We start from the raw sequence: 16,571 nt of genomic DNA, 5'->3' as shown, positions 1-16,571 counted from the left end.
TCAGTCCTCTCTGACTGGGTTTCTGCATTTAGCGGAATTTTAACTCTTAGGAATCATAGTGTCCAGTGAGCACTAGAGAGTAACCAATTGTGAACTGTCTGTTACACCAACATTCTTAGCAAATTTATGAATATATTTCATAATTTTTAGGAACATGCGTTTTCCATAGTATGACTTTTCAGTAAGACACAAAGCTTGTTTTCCAAGACTCGAATATCCTCGGCTTCTCTGAAGTAAGAAGTCAGAAGTACAAACCTGTGTGTAGTGATTATGGCTTTAGTATTTTTATCTCGTTTGGAAAAGACTTAGGTGGCCAGTGAGACCCAACGTAACATGCAAGCAGGACTTTAAAGTTCCAGGCTACTAAAGACTTTGAAAGCTTTCTTACAAATTACCCGTGAAAACCTTGAGGCGGACAAAATTAACCACCATTTCAAGTCGTCGTTTCGCTGACAACAGAGCCCAGGGACCTATTCAACCTTTAGTAATCTTGGTAGAATAAAAGTCTTGTATTTAATGCTGAGGACAGACACATCCGTCTTAATTAAACCAACAAATTCAACCATTAGGTTAAATACCAGATATGTGCCACCTGGGTCCCCTTAAATAAGGTCAATTTGTTCCCCTTTGTCAATTTTTACCTGGGGCACCAGTGGGAAAATCTCTAGAGATTTTTTTCCTCCTCGGAGGAGCAGGAGGCTGGGGGCTGCAGGTGGAGGCTCCTATGGGGTCCAGTCATGCAGGCCGCGCCCACGGTGCGGGGACAGGAGGAGGGGACGGCGAGGAGGGAGGCGCTGCCAGAGAGGCGGGAGGTGGGGAAAAGCCCGAAGGGCCGAGAAGGGGGCTCCGGGTTCCACAGCTCGTCAGCTCAGATGAGCAGACACATGGCTTTTACACCGACGGGTGCATATAGAGCATCCATGTCAGGCCCGGGGAAACGGGGAACTTCCCCGAAACTCCTTCAGTTTTGTGGGAATACTCCTCGGGGTCCCGTCCCCAGGTACGCTCACCCGAGAGTGGGCTCCAGTTGGCATGCCGTTAACCCAAGAAACGAATGAGGGAGAAGCCCCCACAAGCAACGAGAGTTCCCTGGGTCTGGGGTCTGTCATAGGAGGAGCAGAGGCAGTCAGCATCCCCTTTATAGGGACGACCGTGTTTCCTCCAGCCCCCTGGGTTTATTAGGAGGACGAGGCCTGTTTAGACAATCAAACACTCCATCCGGAGGGGTTTAGTAGCCTGCTTAGCAGCCAGACACATTCTGCAAGGGGCCCTCCGGTTGGGGTCCTGATTTAGGGCCTGATTTAGGGCCGTGAGTGCCTGCACACAGCACATCCCAGTCCATTTGCCCGGTTTCCTGTCAAATACATCTGATAGATTGGATTGAAGTTTAATGTCTCATTAATGGGCCATTTTTCCTCGTTTCCTAAGGGGTGCCAGCCGTGCAGTGTTACAGAAGGGCGGGCGCCCCTTAAGCCTTGCCTTCTGAATTGCTCCCAGTGGGTTAAATCTCATCCCAGGGAGAGTCCTAGGGAACCGAGAAGAAACCCAGAAGGTCTGTGCCCGTGCACATCCACGCTACCTGTCCCCAGGCCCGGATTCCCAGGTGGTGACCCCCGCGGGGTATGTCAGGGGGTCCTGGTGTCCCAGCAGCTGGAGGCATTCGGGGCGGGGGTGGTGGCTGTGATCCCCGCCCTCCCAGGCCCCGCAGGATGTGACGTGGGGCAGACCCTGCTTCCCTTCTCACCCCAGGCTACAAATGGCACCGGGAGGGGATCAAAATACCGTGCCGGGAAGAACTTGCCATTTTTAACCCATGGAAAACCCTAGAAAAGTGTTACAGAGGGAAATCACCCAATTTTGTGACTTAATTAGCAGAGGACATTGACGGAAAACCGTGCAGATAGAAACCCGTCACGGGCTCAGCGACTTCCATCGCAGGTGGTCCCGCGGCCCACCCGCCTCCCTGGGACTTCCCATTGGGCACCGGTGTCAGCGGCTCCGGGTGGGTCTGTGGCCAGAGTGGCTACACCAGGGAGGGGGAGGGGCCGTCGGACCCAGGAGGGAACCTCCCGCCGAGTCTTCGATTGGCAGCCGGCCTGCTCGGGGTTGCTTCAGGCCCACCACAGACAACTTTGTGTAAGAAAAAGAGTAAAGGGGGGCATCAGGTTTCTGGGGTTTAATAATAACTAGGTGCCAGCCCAGGGCAGGCTTCTGCTCCTCCTGCAGGGGGGCCGCCGCGGACTGCAGCCTGAGCCACCGGCAGGAAAGTGTCCCCAGAAGGCCGCACTCCCCAAGGGCCCCCGAAATGAAAACAGAGGAAGAGAGGTTTGCACCGAGACCTGGGGTCTGGAAGAGAGGACTCAGGCTCCGTGTTGGGGCCCCAAGATGATGCAATGTGGGGCCCAGGACTGAATGGTCAACAAAGCATTCTTGAGACATTTTCAGGGCAGAGAGGTGTTTTTAGTATCACACGGGGACAGGACCCATCACTGGGATCGTGAGGGGCCACTGGTTACACATTTTTTTTCAAGATTTTATTTATTTATTCATGAGAGACACAGAGAGAGAGAGAGGCAGAGACACAGGCAGAGGGAGAAGCAGGCTCCATGCGGGGAGCCCGACGCGGGACTTGATTCCGGGACCCCGGGGTCACACCCTGGGCAGAAGGCAGATGCTTAACCGCTGAGCCCCCAGGGCCCCTGATTACACATTTTTAAGTTGGTGGCTAGAGACAAAGGAAGTTTCTAAAAGGATTTTCATATGTTGAAGAGGACTCGGAGATGCTGGAGTTGGGGCTCTTGTCAAGGTTAGGGTGCTTTCTGCCTCCAGCGAAGCATTAGCAGGAAGGCCCTTGGGGGTTCTTTGAGGACCACCACCCCCTGCACGTCAATGGGCTGCAAGCTGTAAAGAAATTTAATTTTATCCACGTCTCTTTTGCCTTTGCTCTCCTCATCCAAGAATGCGCTCGCGGAACTGAGGAGCTCCGTGACCAGTTCAGTAGAGAGCACAGACGCGGGAGGAAGAGTCAGCACGTCGGGGGCGGGGGGCAGTGGGGTCCCTCCCAGTCCAGGAGGAGACAGGTGGGGAGTGACGGGCCCCACCCAGGGGTCAGTGGATGGATCCCAGTGGATCCCAGGAGAGAGAGGGAAGCGCGGGATGCAAATGCCCCTCTCCCGGGGGACACAGACCTGCAGATGGGTGAGGGACGGGCGGGGCTGGGTAAGGAGAGAAGATGGGGGGCCGCGTGGGGGCCACGTGGTCGGGCTTCCAAACATCCCGAAGATGCCCAGTGTAAGTAAACCAGAGCTGGGGGAGCAAACCGGACCACCCTGCCCTGGCTGTGGGTGCGGGCGGGGAGGTGTCCTTTCGTGACAAAGGATAACCAGACCCCAGAAAGAAGGAAGCCACTCAAGACATTGTCACCAGTCCTCACTCGCTCAAACTGAGACAGAGCCAGAATCTCAAGGCCGCAAGTTTCCCAGTCGGTTCTCGACGGAAGCCCCCGAAAGGCCCTGAGGGGCAGCCAGCGGGACCCCGTGACTCCTGAGGGCTGTGGGTACCCCGCTGGCCATCGGGTGTCCGCGGGAGTCACGCTGACATCTCAGCGTTGGGGGATTCGTGGCCCCCACCTACCTCGCCTACCAGCCCCTGCCTGTCCCTCCTCAAGACTTTACGATCAAATTGCCGGGAATGAAAGACAAGGACAGAACCTTAAAACTAGCAGGAGAAAAGCAACTTGTTGTGTGGAAGGGAAACCCTGCAGGATGATCAGCGATGTTCCAGCAGACGGGCATTGTCCGCGCTCTGGCCGGGGTGCCCACGGGAGAAGCGAAACACAGCCCGAGGCCAGAAGGCACCTGCTGAGACGAGGACGTCCGGGGAGTGCAAAGTCGCGGAACAGATCCGGAGGGCACGATCCGAGTGACATACGTCAGTAAAAGACAAATACTGTCGGCTCTCACGTCTGTGGGGATGCGAACCAGCCAGACTCCGCCAGACTAGCGTGGTTACCGGGGGGCGGAGTCGGGGTCAAAGACCGCAGCCCGCCAGGCGTGCGAGGGACAAGGTGCAGGGATTCCGGGCGCGGCACGGGGACGGCCCCAACTGGTGCACCGTGTGCCTGAGATCCGCTAAGTGCTCTGTGTCCTCAGGATGCGAGACCCAAGCTGGTGGGAGCCGCTTCGCGGTGCGTGTGGATATTAAACCATCACGTCGTGGCCCAAAGATCCTAGTTGCATCTGTCAAGTGTGCATGACCACAGCCACAAAGAAACCGAGTTAGACAGCCAGTCGCAGGGGAGGTCTTAGCTTCAGGCCGACCAGGGGGCCTCCGGACGCTAGAAACTCGGGGGAAAATCAAGACTATAGCTCACCATTTAAAAAGCATTTATTTAGGGACAGGAGGCCAGGCCGCCGTAAGCTGACTCTCTTACTAGAAATGAGCACACAACCTCACGCAGAAGAAAAGTTCGCGGGGTCTTGTTTAACGCCGAGGGGCCGAGTTCCTCACCGAGTCTCTGCTATTGCTCTACGTGCACGTTGACGTTTGCAGAAATAAAGATCATTTTTAAGGATCCCTGCTCCGGTTTACCTACAACTAGAGGGATTACTTAATACCTTCGTTAAGCTGATTTCTTCTCCTCTAGTAAGAGATGCACGAATCCACGTACCCACGCCCCCGCCCTCAGGCTCTCAAAGTAAAACACGCGGTTACCGCATCCACAGCCAGTCACCCGTTTAGCGATGCCCGAAAATGAGCCGAAAGGACTGTGACCATAGGAATTGGAGAATGTTGACTATTACATGGCACATGTGATAAAATTAGTACAGAGCATTTAAAGACGTGTAAAGTAACCATCCACAGAGAGGAAAAAAATCTTTTACAGATTGGATAAAAGTTTATAGGGCAAAGAGCAGCATTTTAAAACCTGTTAAACATTGCTTAACTGGAATAGTAAACCCCGTCAGTGGTGAAATTAGTGTTTTATGATTCTCAAAGAAGAAAATAATAGGAACTTTAATCCATGGTAACGTAGTTGGCTGGAAAAATGCCAGTTTGACCTCGCAGCTTCCCTTCCCACCAATCAAAGTGTGAATCCGTTTTTGATAGGACTATGATTCTGTCTCCAGCTTGAAAATTCAAATCCCCCGGCTGTTGTCCTTCAAAAGAATATAGTGCCGTCACTTCTATGGGCTGACTCAAATTGCCTATAAACAAAAAAAAAATTAAATTATTTGCATTTTTAATGGGAAAACCTGGGAAAGGTGTGTAGGTAAGAAAAAAATGGAATAATCCAGACGATAACACTACAAGTAAACCCTTGACAACACAAGTGTGAGGTGCACTTATATATGGATTTTTTTTATGAACACTATGATACTGTAAATGTATCTTCTCTTTATTTTCTTAATAACCCTTGCTTTTATCTGGCATAGTGTATTGTAAGAATACAGCACATAGTACATGTAACATAAAATAGGTGTTAATTTACTGTTTATGGTTTTGCTAAGGCTTCTGGTCTATGGCAGGCCATTGGCACTTAAGTTTTGGGGGAGTCAAAAGTCATATGTGGATTTTCAGCTGCACGGGGTTTGGTGGCCCTACGCCCCCCGCCCCATGCCATTCGGAGGTCAGCCGTATTCACATCTTCCCTCACTTAATAGAAGGGTCATTATGGCTCCACAAATAGTAGCTGTTAGAGAAACACGCATTTATATTCATGATGATATCATAAAAGACTTCATTGAAAAACCACGCTCCAGGATAGGGCTAGAGTGCCATGCTCGGTAAAATCAGTCGGTCAGAAGAAAACAAATACCATATGATCTCACTCATATGTGGAATTTAAGAAACAAAATGAATGTCCAAAGGAAGAAAAAAGAAAAAAAAAGAGAGAGAGAGAGAGGGAGAGAGACAAACCAAGAAACAGACCGAGACTCCGAACTCCAGAGAGCCCACTGACAGTCACCAGGGGGCGGGCGGCGGGACGGGAATTAGTGCACCTGTCACGACGGAAAATAAAATGACATAAAATGTAAACACACACACACACACACACACACACACACAAAACCCCCCCAGAAGCCATGCTCTGTAGCTTTGAGGGTCCAGCTCAGATGCACTTTGCTGGCTCATCAGCAGACAGGTTTCCCACGGGCGTCGTGGCTGTTTTCATTTCTGCACTTGCTTTAGATTTTCTTTCAAAATAGAGATCAAACTCAAGTCAGCACAAGCACCACATCTGCGTCTGCGTAACAAGTGCTTCAACACGATGCATAGAATGTTCTGTGTTGTACTGGGAAAAAAAATCCCTTGAGAATTCAGGAGTTACTATGAGTAAAGCACAGTATTATAAACTGTGTAATATAAGAAATATAAGGACACGCACTCCCGTGTTCTCAGCCACGTGGAGTTCTGTGTTTCTGTTCCACATATTTTGTGCATGTATCAGGCAGCGAGATGCTTTTTAAGCGCATCTTACTGCGGATACACTGAAAATATAAATAACCTGATTCTAAAAACAAAACAAAACAAAACAAAAAACAGTTACTTATCTGAAACCTGGCCTGTCAGTAAGACATAAAAAGTCAGGAGTCTACACGTGGGACCGCGACGCTGATTGCAGCTCACACAAGATGCTGCCGCGGCGCTTCAGGTGCCGTGTGGCTTTTTTTTTTTTTTGGCTCTTTGAATCTACAGCAACAGCCCCCAAAACAGCTGATGCAATTGCACCACAGGTATTACCGGCACAGCTATTTTTTTTTCTATCATGCAGACATGTTCTGCATATTTTTATATATTTTATGCTCTATTTACTTTCAGTCTATTGATTGTAAGAAAGAAGGTTAAACATATATTGCAGAAGAGCACGGTTGGGTATCGAGTGGAGGAGCCCCTCGAGCCGGGGGGCGACCGCCGACACACATGAGCACTCGGGTGGTCGTCACCGTGGACGGGGAGTGGCTGTGAGGTCGCGGCGTGGGGGGGACGCAGAGCAAGTCCTCAGGCCTCCGTGTCATCAGCTCAGAGGAACGTAAGGTGATGTCACAGAAGAAGTCATCCTGAACGTCATTTTCACATCAATAATTGCATTGATCACCTCCACTCACGAAGCTCAACCTCCATGAACCAGACTTAATTCACGAGAGCCCTCGAGTGGCTGCTCCTCTCACCTCGGCCCTGGACGCACCGGAAAATAAGAAGAAGCAAACAAAGAAGGTGAACACGGGGATGGCCTGGAGTCACGGCCGTCTCTGCACGGCATCTGTGTGCCTTGGCTGCACAGAGGATGGCGACAGTGGTGACAGGTGGCGGCGCTCAGCGCAGCAACAGCAGCCGTGGCCACTGGGTCAGGCATGCACTCGCCTGTCCTCCCGCGGCTGGGGCGCGCGTGGGGAGCAGAGGTCTGAACGGCAGAGGCCTGCCTGACCCGGGCCCACGGCCTGCAGCGAACACATGAGCCCCACGTTGCTGCCACTGGCTGCACGGGAGGCCTGGACACTTTGCGTGTCAGGCAGCGTTTCGGGAGAAGCAGCTGTGTCCCTGCGTTGCCGGGGTCCCCAGACTCCGCAGGCAGCGAGAGCTGGGGGCCTGGGCCATCACTGCCGGCGGAGCCGGTTCTTGCCGTCGGGGATACAGCCGGCGATGAACAGCTAGAGGCAGGATACCACGAACTGAATGAGAGACGGAGGGGCTCCCAGGCGGGCCCAGTGCTCCCCGCTGGGGGCTGCCCGGCACCCCGGGAGTCGCAGTTCCAGGCACCAGGGGTGCGGAGCAGCGGGGCCATCGGGGTGCTGCCGGGGAGGAGGCTGGCATTCGGTGTTCCAACCGAGCAGAGGCGGGGCGGGGCGGGGGTCCTCGCAGGAGGGGAGACGGTGGGGAGAGGGCCACGCAGGCGCCGGGTCGGGAGAACAAGAGGCCGGGGCCAGGAGGTGCTTGGGGCACAGCCGCTCTATGCTGCCTACGGTCAGTGTTTGCTTCCATCAAGATGGCTTGAGGTTCTTCTTCACTATGAGTATTAGGGATGGTTCCCATAAGGAAAAGTTTAATGCCCACAAAATAACTTATTAGAAAAGACAAAGTGAGCCCTTTTTCTCCCCGGGAAGGCAGTCTGTCCTTCCAGAAAGGGGGCACCCTGGGGCGCAGAGATTGCTGCCGGGACTCCAATGCCTGCCATCAAGACGCCTCCTTCCTTGGCCGGGTATGCCCACGAGTTCTTGGGTTTAAACCCACGAGGCTCTTTGAAGCCAATAGCCGTCCTCCTCGTCACGGTCCCGGAATTTAAATGCACGTGCTCGGTCTCCCCCAGATCAGGACCCCGATGAGAAGGAGCTACAGCGACTGGCGGCCGCCCGGGGGCTCCTCGTCGGCGAGGCGGGGTCCCCAGGATGTCACCGCCCCGTGCCCCGTGCGGCAGACACGGTTCAGGGAAGGGTCTCCGCCTTCGCCAGGTCGGGTTCAAGGCAAACGGAAGCACGAGACCACGCCTTCGGTTTCCTTACACGTTTAATGCAGGCGTGAGCTGCACGGCTGACTTAACTCTGACCCCCGCCCCCCCGGGGCCAGGGTGGCCTGTCACCACCAGGGGCCCTGCAGGAGGGTGGGGGCTGCTGTTAAGGGAGGCACACGAGGCCTCTAGGTGAGGCCAGCAGACAAGCGGCCCTGAGAGGTGATGTCTGGCAGCTGGGGCGGGTGCCCCTGACACCGGGGCACGGAGTCCGAGCGTCCACGCAGCACAGGCTGGCCCCTGCAGTGGATGTGCCCAGGCTGCCGCTGAGAACTACAGGGTGGATAGGAGGCGGTGGTGGGGACGGACATAGGAGGGCACAGGCTGTTACAGAAACGTCCAGTTAACCAGGCTGTGCACTTGCAAGGCTGTCTTGCTGAGAGGCCCAAGTTCCACGGAGCTGGAGCTTCCAAAGGTGGCCGAACCAAAGCACACACAGTCTGGGGAAACGCTGCTTTGCCAGTAGCCCGTGCAGAAGTGCAGCCAGTCACGGGTGTGGGACAAGCCGAGAGCAAGCCCACGGGGCCCAGCCGTCCCCGCGAGGTGCGTGTGAGCTGGGGCTCAGGCCTGTCGCAGCCGGGGCTACAGAGAGGCCCTGGGGAGACCTCACCCCGTTTCACAGCTGCTTTTTAAAAGTCTGATAGCGCAAAGTCAGTTTTATTTTAAAAATAGGCTTTAAATTTTCCTTTTCACTTTTTTCTTCCGAATGCCTTATATTTGGAGAAAGGACTAAAATAAATAAGTATCGTAGTACCCACACTTTGTGCTACTTAGCTCATCCTACCCTCAAACGTTAAAACAAAACTGACGGGCCGGCCGCGGGCAGGTAACGCCATCGCGGGTTGCAGGCTGGTGGCCGCAGTACTGAGTGCAGGTCCCAGCCCATTCCCGAGCCCACCCGGGGGTGGCTTCCCGTGGCTTCGCACTGTCCCCATGCCTCTCGGGGGTGTCGTCATGCTCACGGGGCTGCAGGCCACAGGCGCGCTGCGGAGGACCCGAGGGACACGGTCACAGTCCCTGCGGCCGCCTCACCACAGCCCCAGCGTCCCGGCCCCCAGGGTCCCCCCACGGGACTCTGCTCCGTTCCCCTGAAATTTAAAGTCCCCATTAACGGCAGGCTGCCGGAGCCATTGCCTCATTCCAGCCGAGTCCTTAGAAGCCCGCCGCGTGACATCACGGGCCGCACACACGCCTTCACCTGTCCTGCCTCTGTGGGACGTGCATCTAAGGGTCAAATTTTGACAGCGTCCGATTCTGGCTGTAAATCACGTCTATAGGGGCAGGTTCGTCCCCAGACACCCGAGTCTTCTCACTGCCCCAGGGGCCACAGGGCCCCCCGCCCCGCAGGCCGCACCCGGGCGGGCACAGATCCCGTGCACCTGCCGGGGAGCACGGCCAGGAGAGGGGCCCAACGGGGAAGCCCCGCTGCGAGCGGAGGAAGCCAGCACCCTCGGCAACCAGGAAACGTTGACTTCTGCTTAAGGACCTCGGCTTGAGAGACATTTTTGAAGCACTTTATAAGTTTTAAGAAGAAGCAGATACTTTGTTAAACCTTGACATTGTGTTTCCGTGAAACGGGTAATTCCGCTGCAGGTTCTGTGACCCCGGCGACAAAAGATGATGTGAAAACATAAATGGGCTATTTACAGCGGGTTAACCTTCGCCCTCATTTTGTGTCCTGTTTACACTTCTCAATAATTGCTTAATTCTTCCAAGGAACATTTTCTAAGGAATATTGAAGTAAGATAGGTCGGGGGACTATTTTCATCACAACAAACCCTAATATGTGAATATGAAGCAGTTCCCAATTAATGGCAAAATATCTGAACATGAAAAATAAAAGATTCCTTAAAAAAATATTCATGGGACTAAAATCCAGAAAAAAAATGATGAGACGACGTTGTAATCCACAACGAGCAGAACAAGTCATTCTATTGTGACAAGATCTTAAAAGATCGCACGGTTGGGTCCTCAGACGAGGCCCCGGGGGTCAGCGGCTCCCTGTCCCAGGCTGGGGGCTCCTCAGCAGGAGCTGTGCCTCTTGAGCTCCCCATCACTCTCCTTATCTCAGATTAAAAGCAAGTAAGAGAGCAAAGCATAGCATTTTTTTTAAATGAAGCTACTTCTCAAAACAATGTGCATCTCCTACAAATCAAAGCGGGTCTGGACACCTTCCCAGAGGGTTTGACAACCTGCCATTCTAATCAGAAAGTTCGTGACTGTAAGATGGATGTGAATCATTTTTAACATATAGACGTTTTACCTACCAACTCTCTCCTGATAGCTGGAAAGTTCAGGGTAGAGCTTGTATTTGTTTCTGTCACCTGCAAAATAGAAAAAAAAATGAAGGGGGGCATTTAGAAGACTTATTAGCGTATATAGTATATAAAATAGCCAAGAATGCCGAATCTTGCCCTTGTGAAGATTTTTTGAATCCCTAAGATTGACAGAAATATCAGTATTTTATCACACTTCAAATCAAGAGGAATGCCTGAAGAAACCCAGAGAGAACACCGAGCACAAAGCAGCGGGCAAATATCTGATATTGATGGATCAGAAACCACAAGTCGCAGCCTTGGAATTATACGTTCTCGGATAACACACATACATATTTTTCTGGAAGTGATCATAAAATGCTTGAATTTTTACAAAATTTGTAGCCCCCAAGACAGTGATTTTCAAACATCTTTGCTTAACCCCTATAATAATTTTTAAACAGCATGTATTCACTTGTATATTTTCGATTTAACACCTCAAATTGTTCAATATAATGCTAAAAGTTGTAAAGGGCCTACTTTGCAGCATATTTCAATTTCAATTATTTAAATAATTATCTCTCTCTTTGGGGTAACGGAATCTAAATGTCATAGTATAAAAATGAATCATTATTTTTTTTTTAGGAAATTTTATTTATTTATTCATGAGAGACACACAGAGAGAGGCAGAGACACAGGCAGAGGGAGAAGCAGGCTCCATGCAGGGAGCCCGATGTGGGACTCGATCCCAGGACTCTGGGGTCACGCCCTGGGCTGAAGGCAGATGCTCAACCACGGAGCCACCCAGGAGCCTCTGTAGTGTTCATTTTAATCTTCAAGTCATATTTCCATTCCATTTGTCCCAAAGATTTTATACTAAGGTATAAATATATTTTTATGTAACAGTTTCTACAACAAAAATTTGTACATGAATTTATTTTTATGTTATTTGAAGTAAGCACAAGGCTCTATTAAATAATTTCTTATAGATTGATTATAGTAATCATTATTGGTACACAGCTCACCAAAATCTTAAATATACTATGAATTTTTTTTATTTACTAAACATGAAAGTAAATTTTTATTTGAAAGGCATCTTCATAGACGGGTAAGTCTTTTAGTTCATATACACAAGATGACTATTTCTTATTTCTAGAATGACAAAGTTTCGATACCCAATTGTATCTTAGTATTATTTTTTATTTTTTATTTTTTTATTTTTATTTTTATTTTTTTTTAGTATTCTTTTTTAAAGATATAGGTGGTAGAAAAGCTGGTTCTTATAAAAGCTAGAGAGGGTTAAATGGATATGTTTCACAGCAACGGAACAGGATTATTTTATATTCCTTCCAAGATGAAGGTCAAAAAAACGACTTAACTATAATTAAAACAAAAATAATAAAATATTACTTTTATAACTTTTTGTTTTGGTGATAGTTAGCTGTGTGATTTTTTTTTAAGATTTTATTTATTTATTCATGAGAGAGAGAGAGAGAGAGAGAGAGGCAGAGACACAGGCAGAAGCAGGCTCCATGCAGGGAGCCCGACACGGGACTCGATCCCGGGACTCCAGGATCACGCCCTGGGCCAAAGGCAGGCGCCAAACCACTGAGCCACCCAGGGATCCCCTAGCTGCGTGATTTTTAAAGTAAGTCATATACAATGACAATATTAACGACGACTGTTAGGACGTGACAGTTCCGTTGTCCCCCTTCAGTTCTGTTGGGCAAAGAAACCGAAATCCGGGACCTCCGAAGCCGGCGGCCTCTGCTGGGGGGCCGGGGGGCTCACTAGCAGCTGCCGTCTGGATCAGGCTGGGCCTGTTCTCGCGTTCACGGCCGGACTCGGGACCATCGGGGTCTCCTGCCTAGACGTGAGGGAAGGCGGGGGGGCCGGGGGCCCATGGGGCAGCGGAGCAGGAGCTCGGCAGGGCCCCAGGACAGAGGCCCACCCGCCAGACGGCTGCTGCCAGAAGCTGAGGGGGCGGGGACGGAGAGAGCAACGTGGCAGGATGGGGAGGACGGTATCACTATGCTGAAAGAATGCTTTTTAAAAAAAAACTGACTAGAAATAAGAGATTTGGGGTCGTGGTCAGATCTAGGACAAAAGACATGCCGAGCAGGACTTTCGCAATGTAAAGATAAGCAGTCTGCGATAGAGATGGGAGGAACCTCCCGTTCACCTGCACAGACCGAAATTATAAGGTACGTGGGAATACACGCAACAAAAAAGGCACAGACACTCTGAGCCCCCGCAAGTGGAAAACAGAAAATGGACAGATCACCACAGAAATGCCGAATTAGCAGATGTATGCGTGCAACGTTGTTGTAAGAAATATCCCAAATCAGAGGCAGGTAAGCGTGTGACAGCAGGTGGCTGGTGGCAGCAGGTGGCAGGTGGCAGCAGGTGGCGGTGGCAGCAGGTGGCGGGTGATAGCACGTGGTGGGTGGCAGGGTCATAGCAGGTGGCAGGGTGATAGCAGGTGGCAGGTGGCAGCAGGTGTCAGGGTGACAGCAGGTGGCGAGTGGCAGCAGGTGGCAGGTGGCAGCAGGTGGCAGGTGGCAGCAGGTGGTGGATGACAGCAGGTGGTGAGTGACAACAGGTGGCGGGTGAGAGCAGGTGGCAGGTGAGAGCAGGTGGCAGCAGACAGCAGGTGGCGGGTGGCAGCAGGTGGTGGGTGACAGCAGGTGGTGGGTGGCAGGTGGCAGCAGATGGCAGGTGGCAGGTAAGAGCTGGTTGTGGGTGACAATAGGTGGCGGGTGAGAGCAGGTGGCAGCAGACAGCAGGTGGCGGGTGGCAGCAGGTGGCGGGTGAGAGCAGGTGGCAGGTAAGAGCAGGTGGCAGCAGACAGCAGGTGGCGGGTGGCAGCAGGTGGTGGGTGACAGCAGGTGGCAGGTGAGAGCAGGTGGCAGCAGACAGCAGGTGGCGGGGCACAGGCCACAGCCACTCCCCGCAGCTCGCTCTCGGCCCATTCCTGTGGCCACCGTAGCCCAAGCTGCCGGTCCTGTCACCCCTGTCAGCCTGATGCCCCGCGCGCCCGCCGCGGCCCTCACCTCCCTCCAGCTCCCTAAGCAGGTGTCTCCTGTCACATCATGACAAGAAGGTGAGGAAGCACAGGAAGAGATCTCAGGAGACAGAGTGACCAGGTTCACTCTGCATGTGCTGCGGGGCCGTCGGGGCCGTTCACTCTATGACGTGCTGTCGTCCGTGTGTGAGGCCCGCTTGTAGGTGAGACCTTGTCACAGGTAAGTGGGTATCGGGGAGCACGAGTAACGCGGCTCAGTCCACCCAGTGGGACGAGGGAGGACCCGTGCGTGGCAGCCACGGCCCACGGGCACGTGACACGTGCAGGGCAGAGGTCAGTCCCTCCCCACCTGCTCGTGCTCTCTCTCCCTCCCTGCGTTTGGCGTGACCCCGGGGTCTCAGGATCGAGTCCCCCAGGGAGCCCGCGTCTCCCTTGGCCTGTGTCTCTGCGTCTCTCTGTCTCTCATGAATAAATACAATCTTTTAAAAAATAAATAAAACCACCTTATGAAATCCTGAGCGCCCAAGAATATATAGTAAATAGTAACATCCAGAATATAAGTCTGTGGTACACAAGAGAGAGGCTTATTTTGTTCCCCGTTTCAAATCCACAGGATAACAGCCTTTGGGAGAAATGACAAATAGAAGAAACCAAAAGACTTTAAAGATAAAATATCTCTAATTGGAGAAAGCGTCTCCTGAATGAGAACAGAAGCTTTTCCAAACTACAGCAGTGAGGATTTGGAAGGGGCTGAGCGCTTATTTTTCTCTCCCACACCCGTCAGTGCTTCTATTTGACACTAAAGCTTAACAACGTAGCTTGATTTCTTAATAGCAATATTTAATAATTGCTTAATTATAATTGTATTTGAATTGCAACAAAAGCATTTACCTTGGGAGCCAGAGTTCAGTGGGACTTGCGCAGGTGACGGCTGTGGTCTCGACAGTGGTTTCGGGGGTAACTCTTTAGCCTGAAAGGGACACAAAAATGCACATAATTTTAACATACTTCTTTGCCGCAGAGCACATAAGGCTTTGTTCTTCCGACGGGCGTACCTGAAGCATTTGGTCCTATGCACCTGCTAACAAAACACCCCGACAAGCACCTGCCCTGCGCGCGCTGCACTGGGTGCGAACCGAGGCACCTGCAGGGGCGGCCACCGCCCAGCTCAGTGTGCAGGGTTCCGTGTTGTACCAGGGGTCCCCCAACTCCGAAGGTGGTCACGGGCCCGGCGCACGGCGCCCGGTGCTCCCAGGCCCCTTAGGGACCTGAGCCGTGGGCAACAGGCCGTGTTCCTCCCCGAGGTCGGTACACACGACGCGTCCCGGTTACAGGACGCGTTCACAAGACCTGCAGGTAAATGGAACCGTGAGGGGCCCTGGCCGGTAGTCAGGAGCCCGATTCCGAGGCAGGATATGGCACAGAAAGCAGCGGCCTGTGCCCGAGGGAACGTGGAGAGCCGTACTTACAGCCGCCTTCCTCTGCTCCCTGGCCGCTCTCCTTGCGTTGATTCGTTGTCCCTCGTTTTCATACTTCTCGGTAAAGGAATCGAGAATTTCATAAAGATCTTCGGCTTGAGCGGGCCGCGGTACTTCTCCGAATAAAATGTCGTAAGCCCGGATATCTTGACAATAAAATCTAGTAAGAAATATCAGATTAGGAGCATTCATAGACATGAATCTTTTCTAGAGTTAAAAGTAGGACACACACCTGTATGTAGGCATTTACACGCATCTGGTACCTCATATTTACTATTTTTTCAAACATTAACTACAAGCCCTAACCTGGGTTAAACCCTAAATTCACTCCCGGGCACATCTCTAGAGTCAATCACCAAAAAATAGTTTGATATGCAGATCCTTCCTCCGATAATATAAAAAGCAAACACACACACACACATACATAAGCACATATATGCAAATATACCGAGAAGTACATATATTTGTACAGGTTTTTATTTTTTAAAAATGGTGCTTTGTAATATCTAATAACAAATATGGCTTTGTAGTTTCTTTGAAATGTTTATTTTACAAATACATATAATTACATATTATATGTATTACTGAATTACCGTAATACTGAATTACATATAAAGATTGGCCTTACATACCTCGAAGCCCTGCAGTGCATTAGGAAGTATATTTGTTTCAGTTTATCCAGGATTCAGGGGAACGGCCGTGAGAAAGTCTCCCAAAGGCCCAGAATCAGAAGTTTTTAAAAGAATTCTTCATTTAAGTTTCTCATACTAATAAAAGCAGAAGTAAAAGCCTCTCTCCTGGCTTTAGGAGCCCAGAGCCGCAAACCTGCTCGCACCCCGCCCAGGCCTCCCGCGCTCTCCTTCTGTGGCTGACCTAGAAGTTCTCCTCCCCGCTTCCCCATCACAGCATGCCTGAGGGAGAATGGAGGTCTGCCTCTGTTTTGTTTTAGGGACGAAAGACAAAGGCTGAGTGCAGTGACAGGCCGCCTCTCACAATAGGAACAGTCTGACCTGCAAGGGTTTTACAGATGTTTGAAAAGTACACTTCACATGACACGGCCAACTAATGGAATATTATAGCCATTAACTTACACTGAAGATTCTTTTTCTTTTTCTTTTTTACTATTTTTTTTCTAAATATTTTATTTATTCACGAGAGACACACAGAAAGAGGCAGAGACATGGGCCGAGGGAGAAGCAGGCTCCATGCCTGGAGCCCGATGCAGGTTCGATCCCAGGACCCCGGGGTCACGCCCCGAGCCAGAGGCAGACGCTCAACCCCTGAGCCCCCCAGAGGCCCCTACACTG

The 16,571-nt window shown here is 51.4% G+C and overlaps 1 protein-coding gene across 4 annotated transcripts in view; it reads right to left on the bottom strand.

The window, feature by feature from the left end:
• Window positions 1-4,368: 4,368 nt before the first annotated feature.
• The window catches only part of SH3YL1 (SH3 and SYLF domain containing 1), a 36,758-nt gene continuing 24,555 nt past the window's right edge, over window positions 4,369-16,571 (bottom strand). For 3 of the 4 annotated variants that reach the window (XM_077844316.1, XM_077844318.1, XM_077844317.1), the window contains 4 exons: window positions 15,256-15,424; window positions 14,678-14,756; window positions 10,774-10,830; window positions 4,369-5,207 (listed from right to left, as the gene is read on the bottom strand). In XM_077844316.1, the coding sequence (XP_077700442.1) occupies window positions 5,017-5,207; window positions 10,774-10,830; window positions 14,678-14,756; window positions 15,256-15,424 (496 nt within the window). In that variant the 3' untranslated portion in view covers window positions 4,369-5,016. Of the gene's footprint in view, window positions 5,208-5,931; window positions 6,003-10,773; window positions 10,831-14,677; window positions 14,757-15,255; window positions 15,425-16,571 lie in introns of all 4 variants that reach the window. The other variant, XM_077844319.1, reaches the window with a different exon arrangement.

The sequence above is a fragment of the Canis aureus genome, chromosome 12 (genome assembly GCF_053574225.1).
Source record: "Canis aureus isolate CA01 chromosome 12, VMU_Caureus_v.1.0, whole genome shotgun sequence".
NCBI lineage: Eukaryota > Metazoa > Chordata > Mammalia > Carnivora > Canidae > Canis > Canis aureus.
The sequence above is the reverse complement of the archived record's forward strand: the minus strand, read 5'-3'. Positions and strand labels throughout refer to the sequence as shown.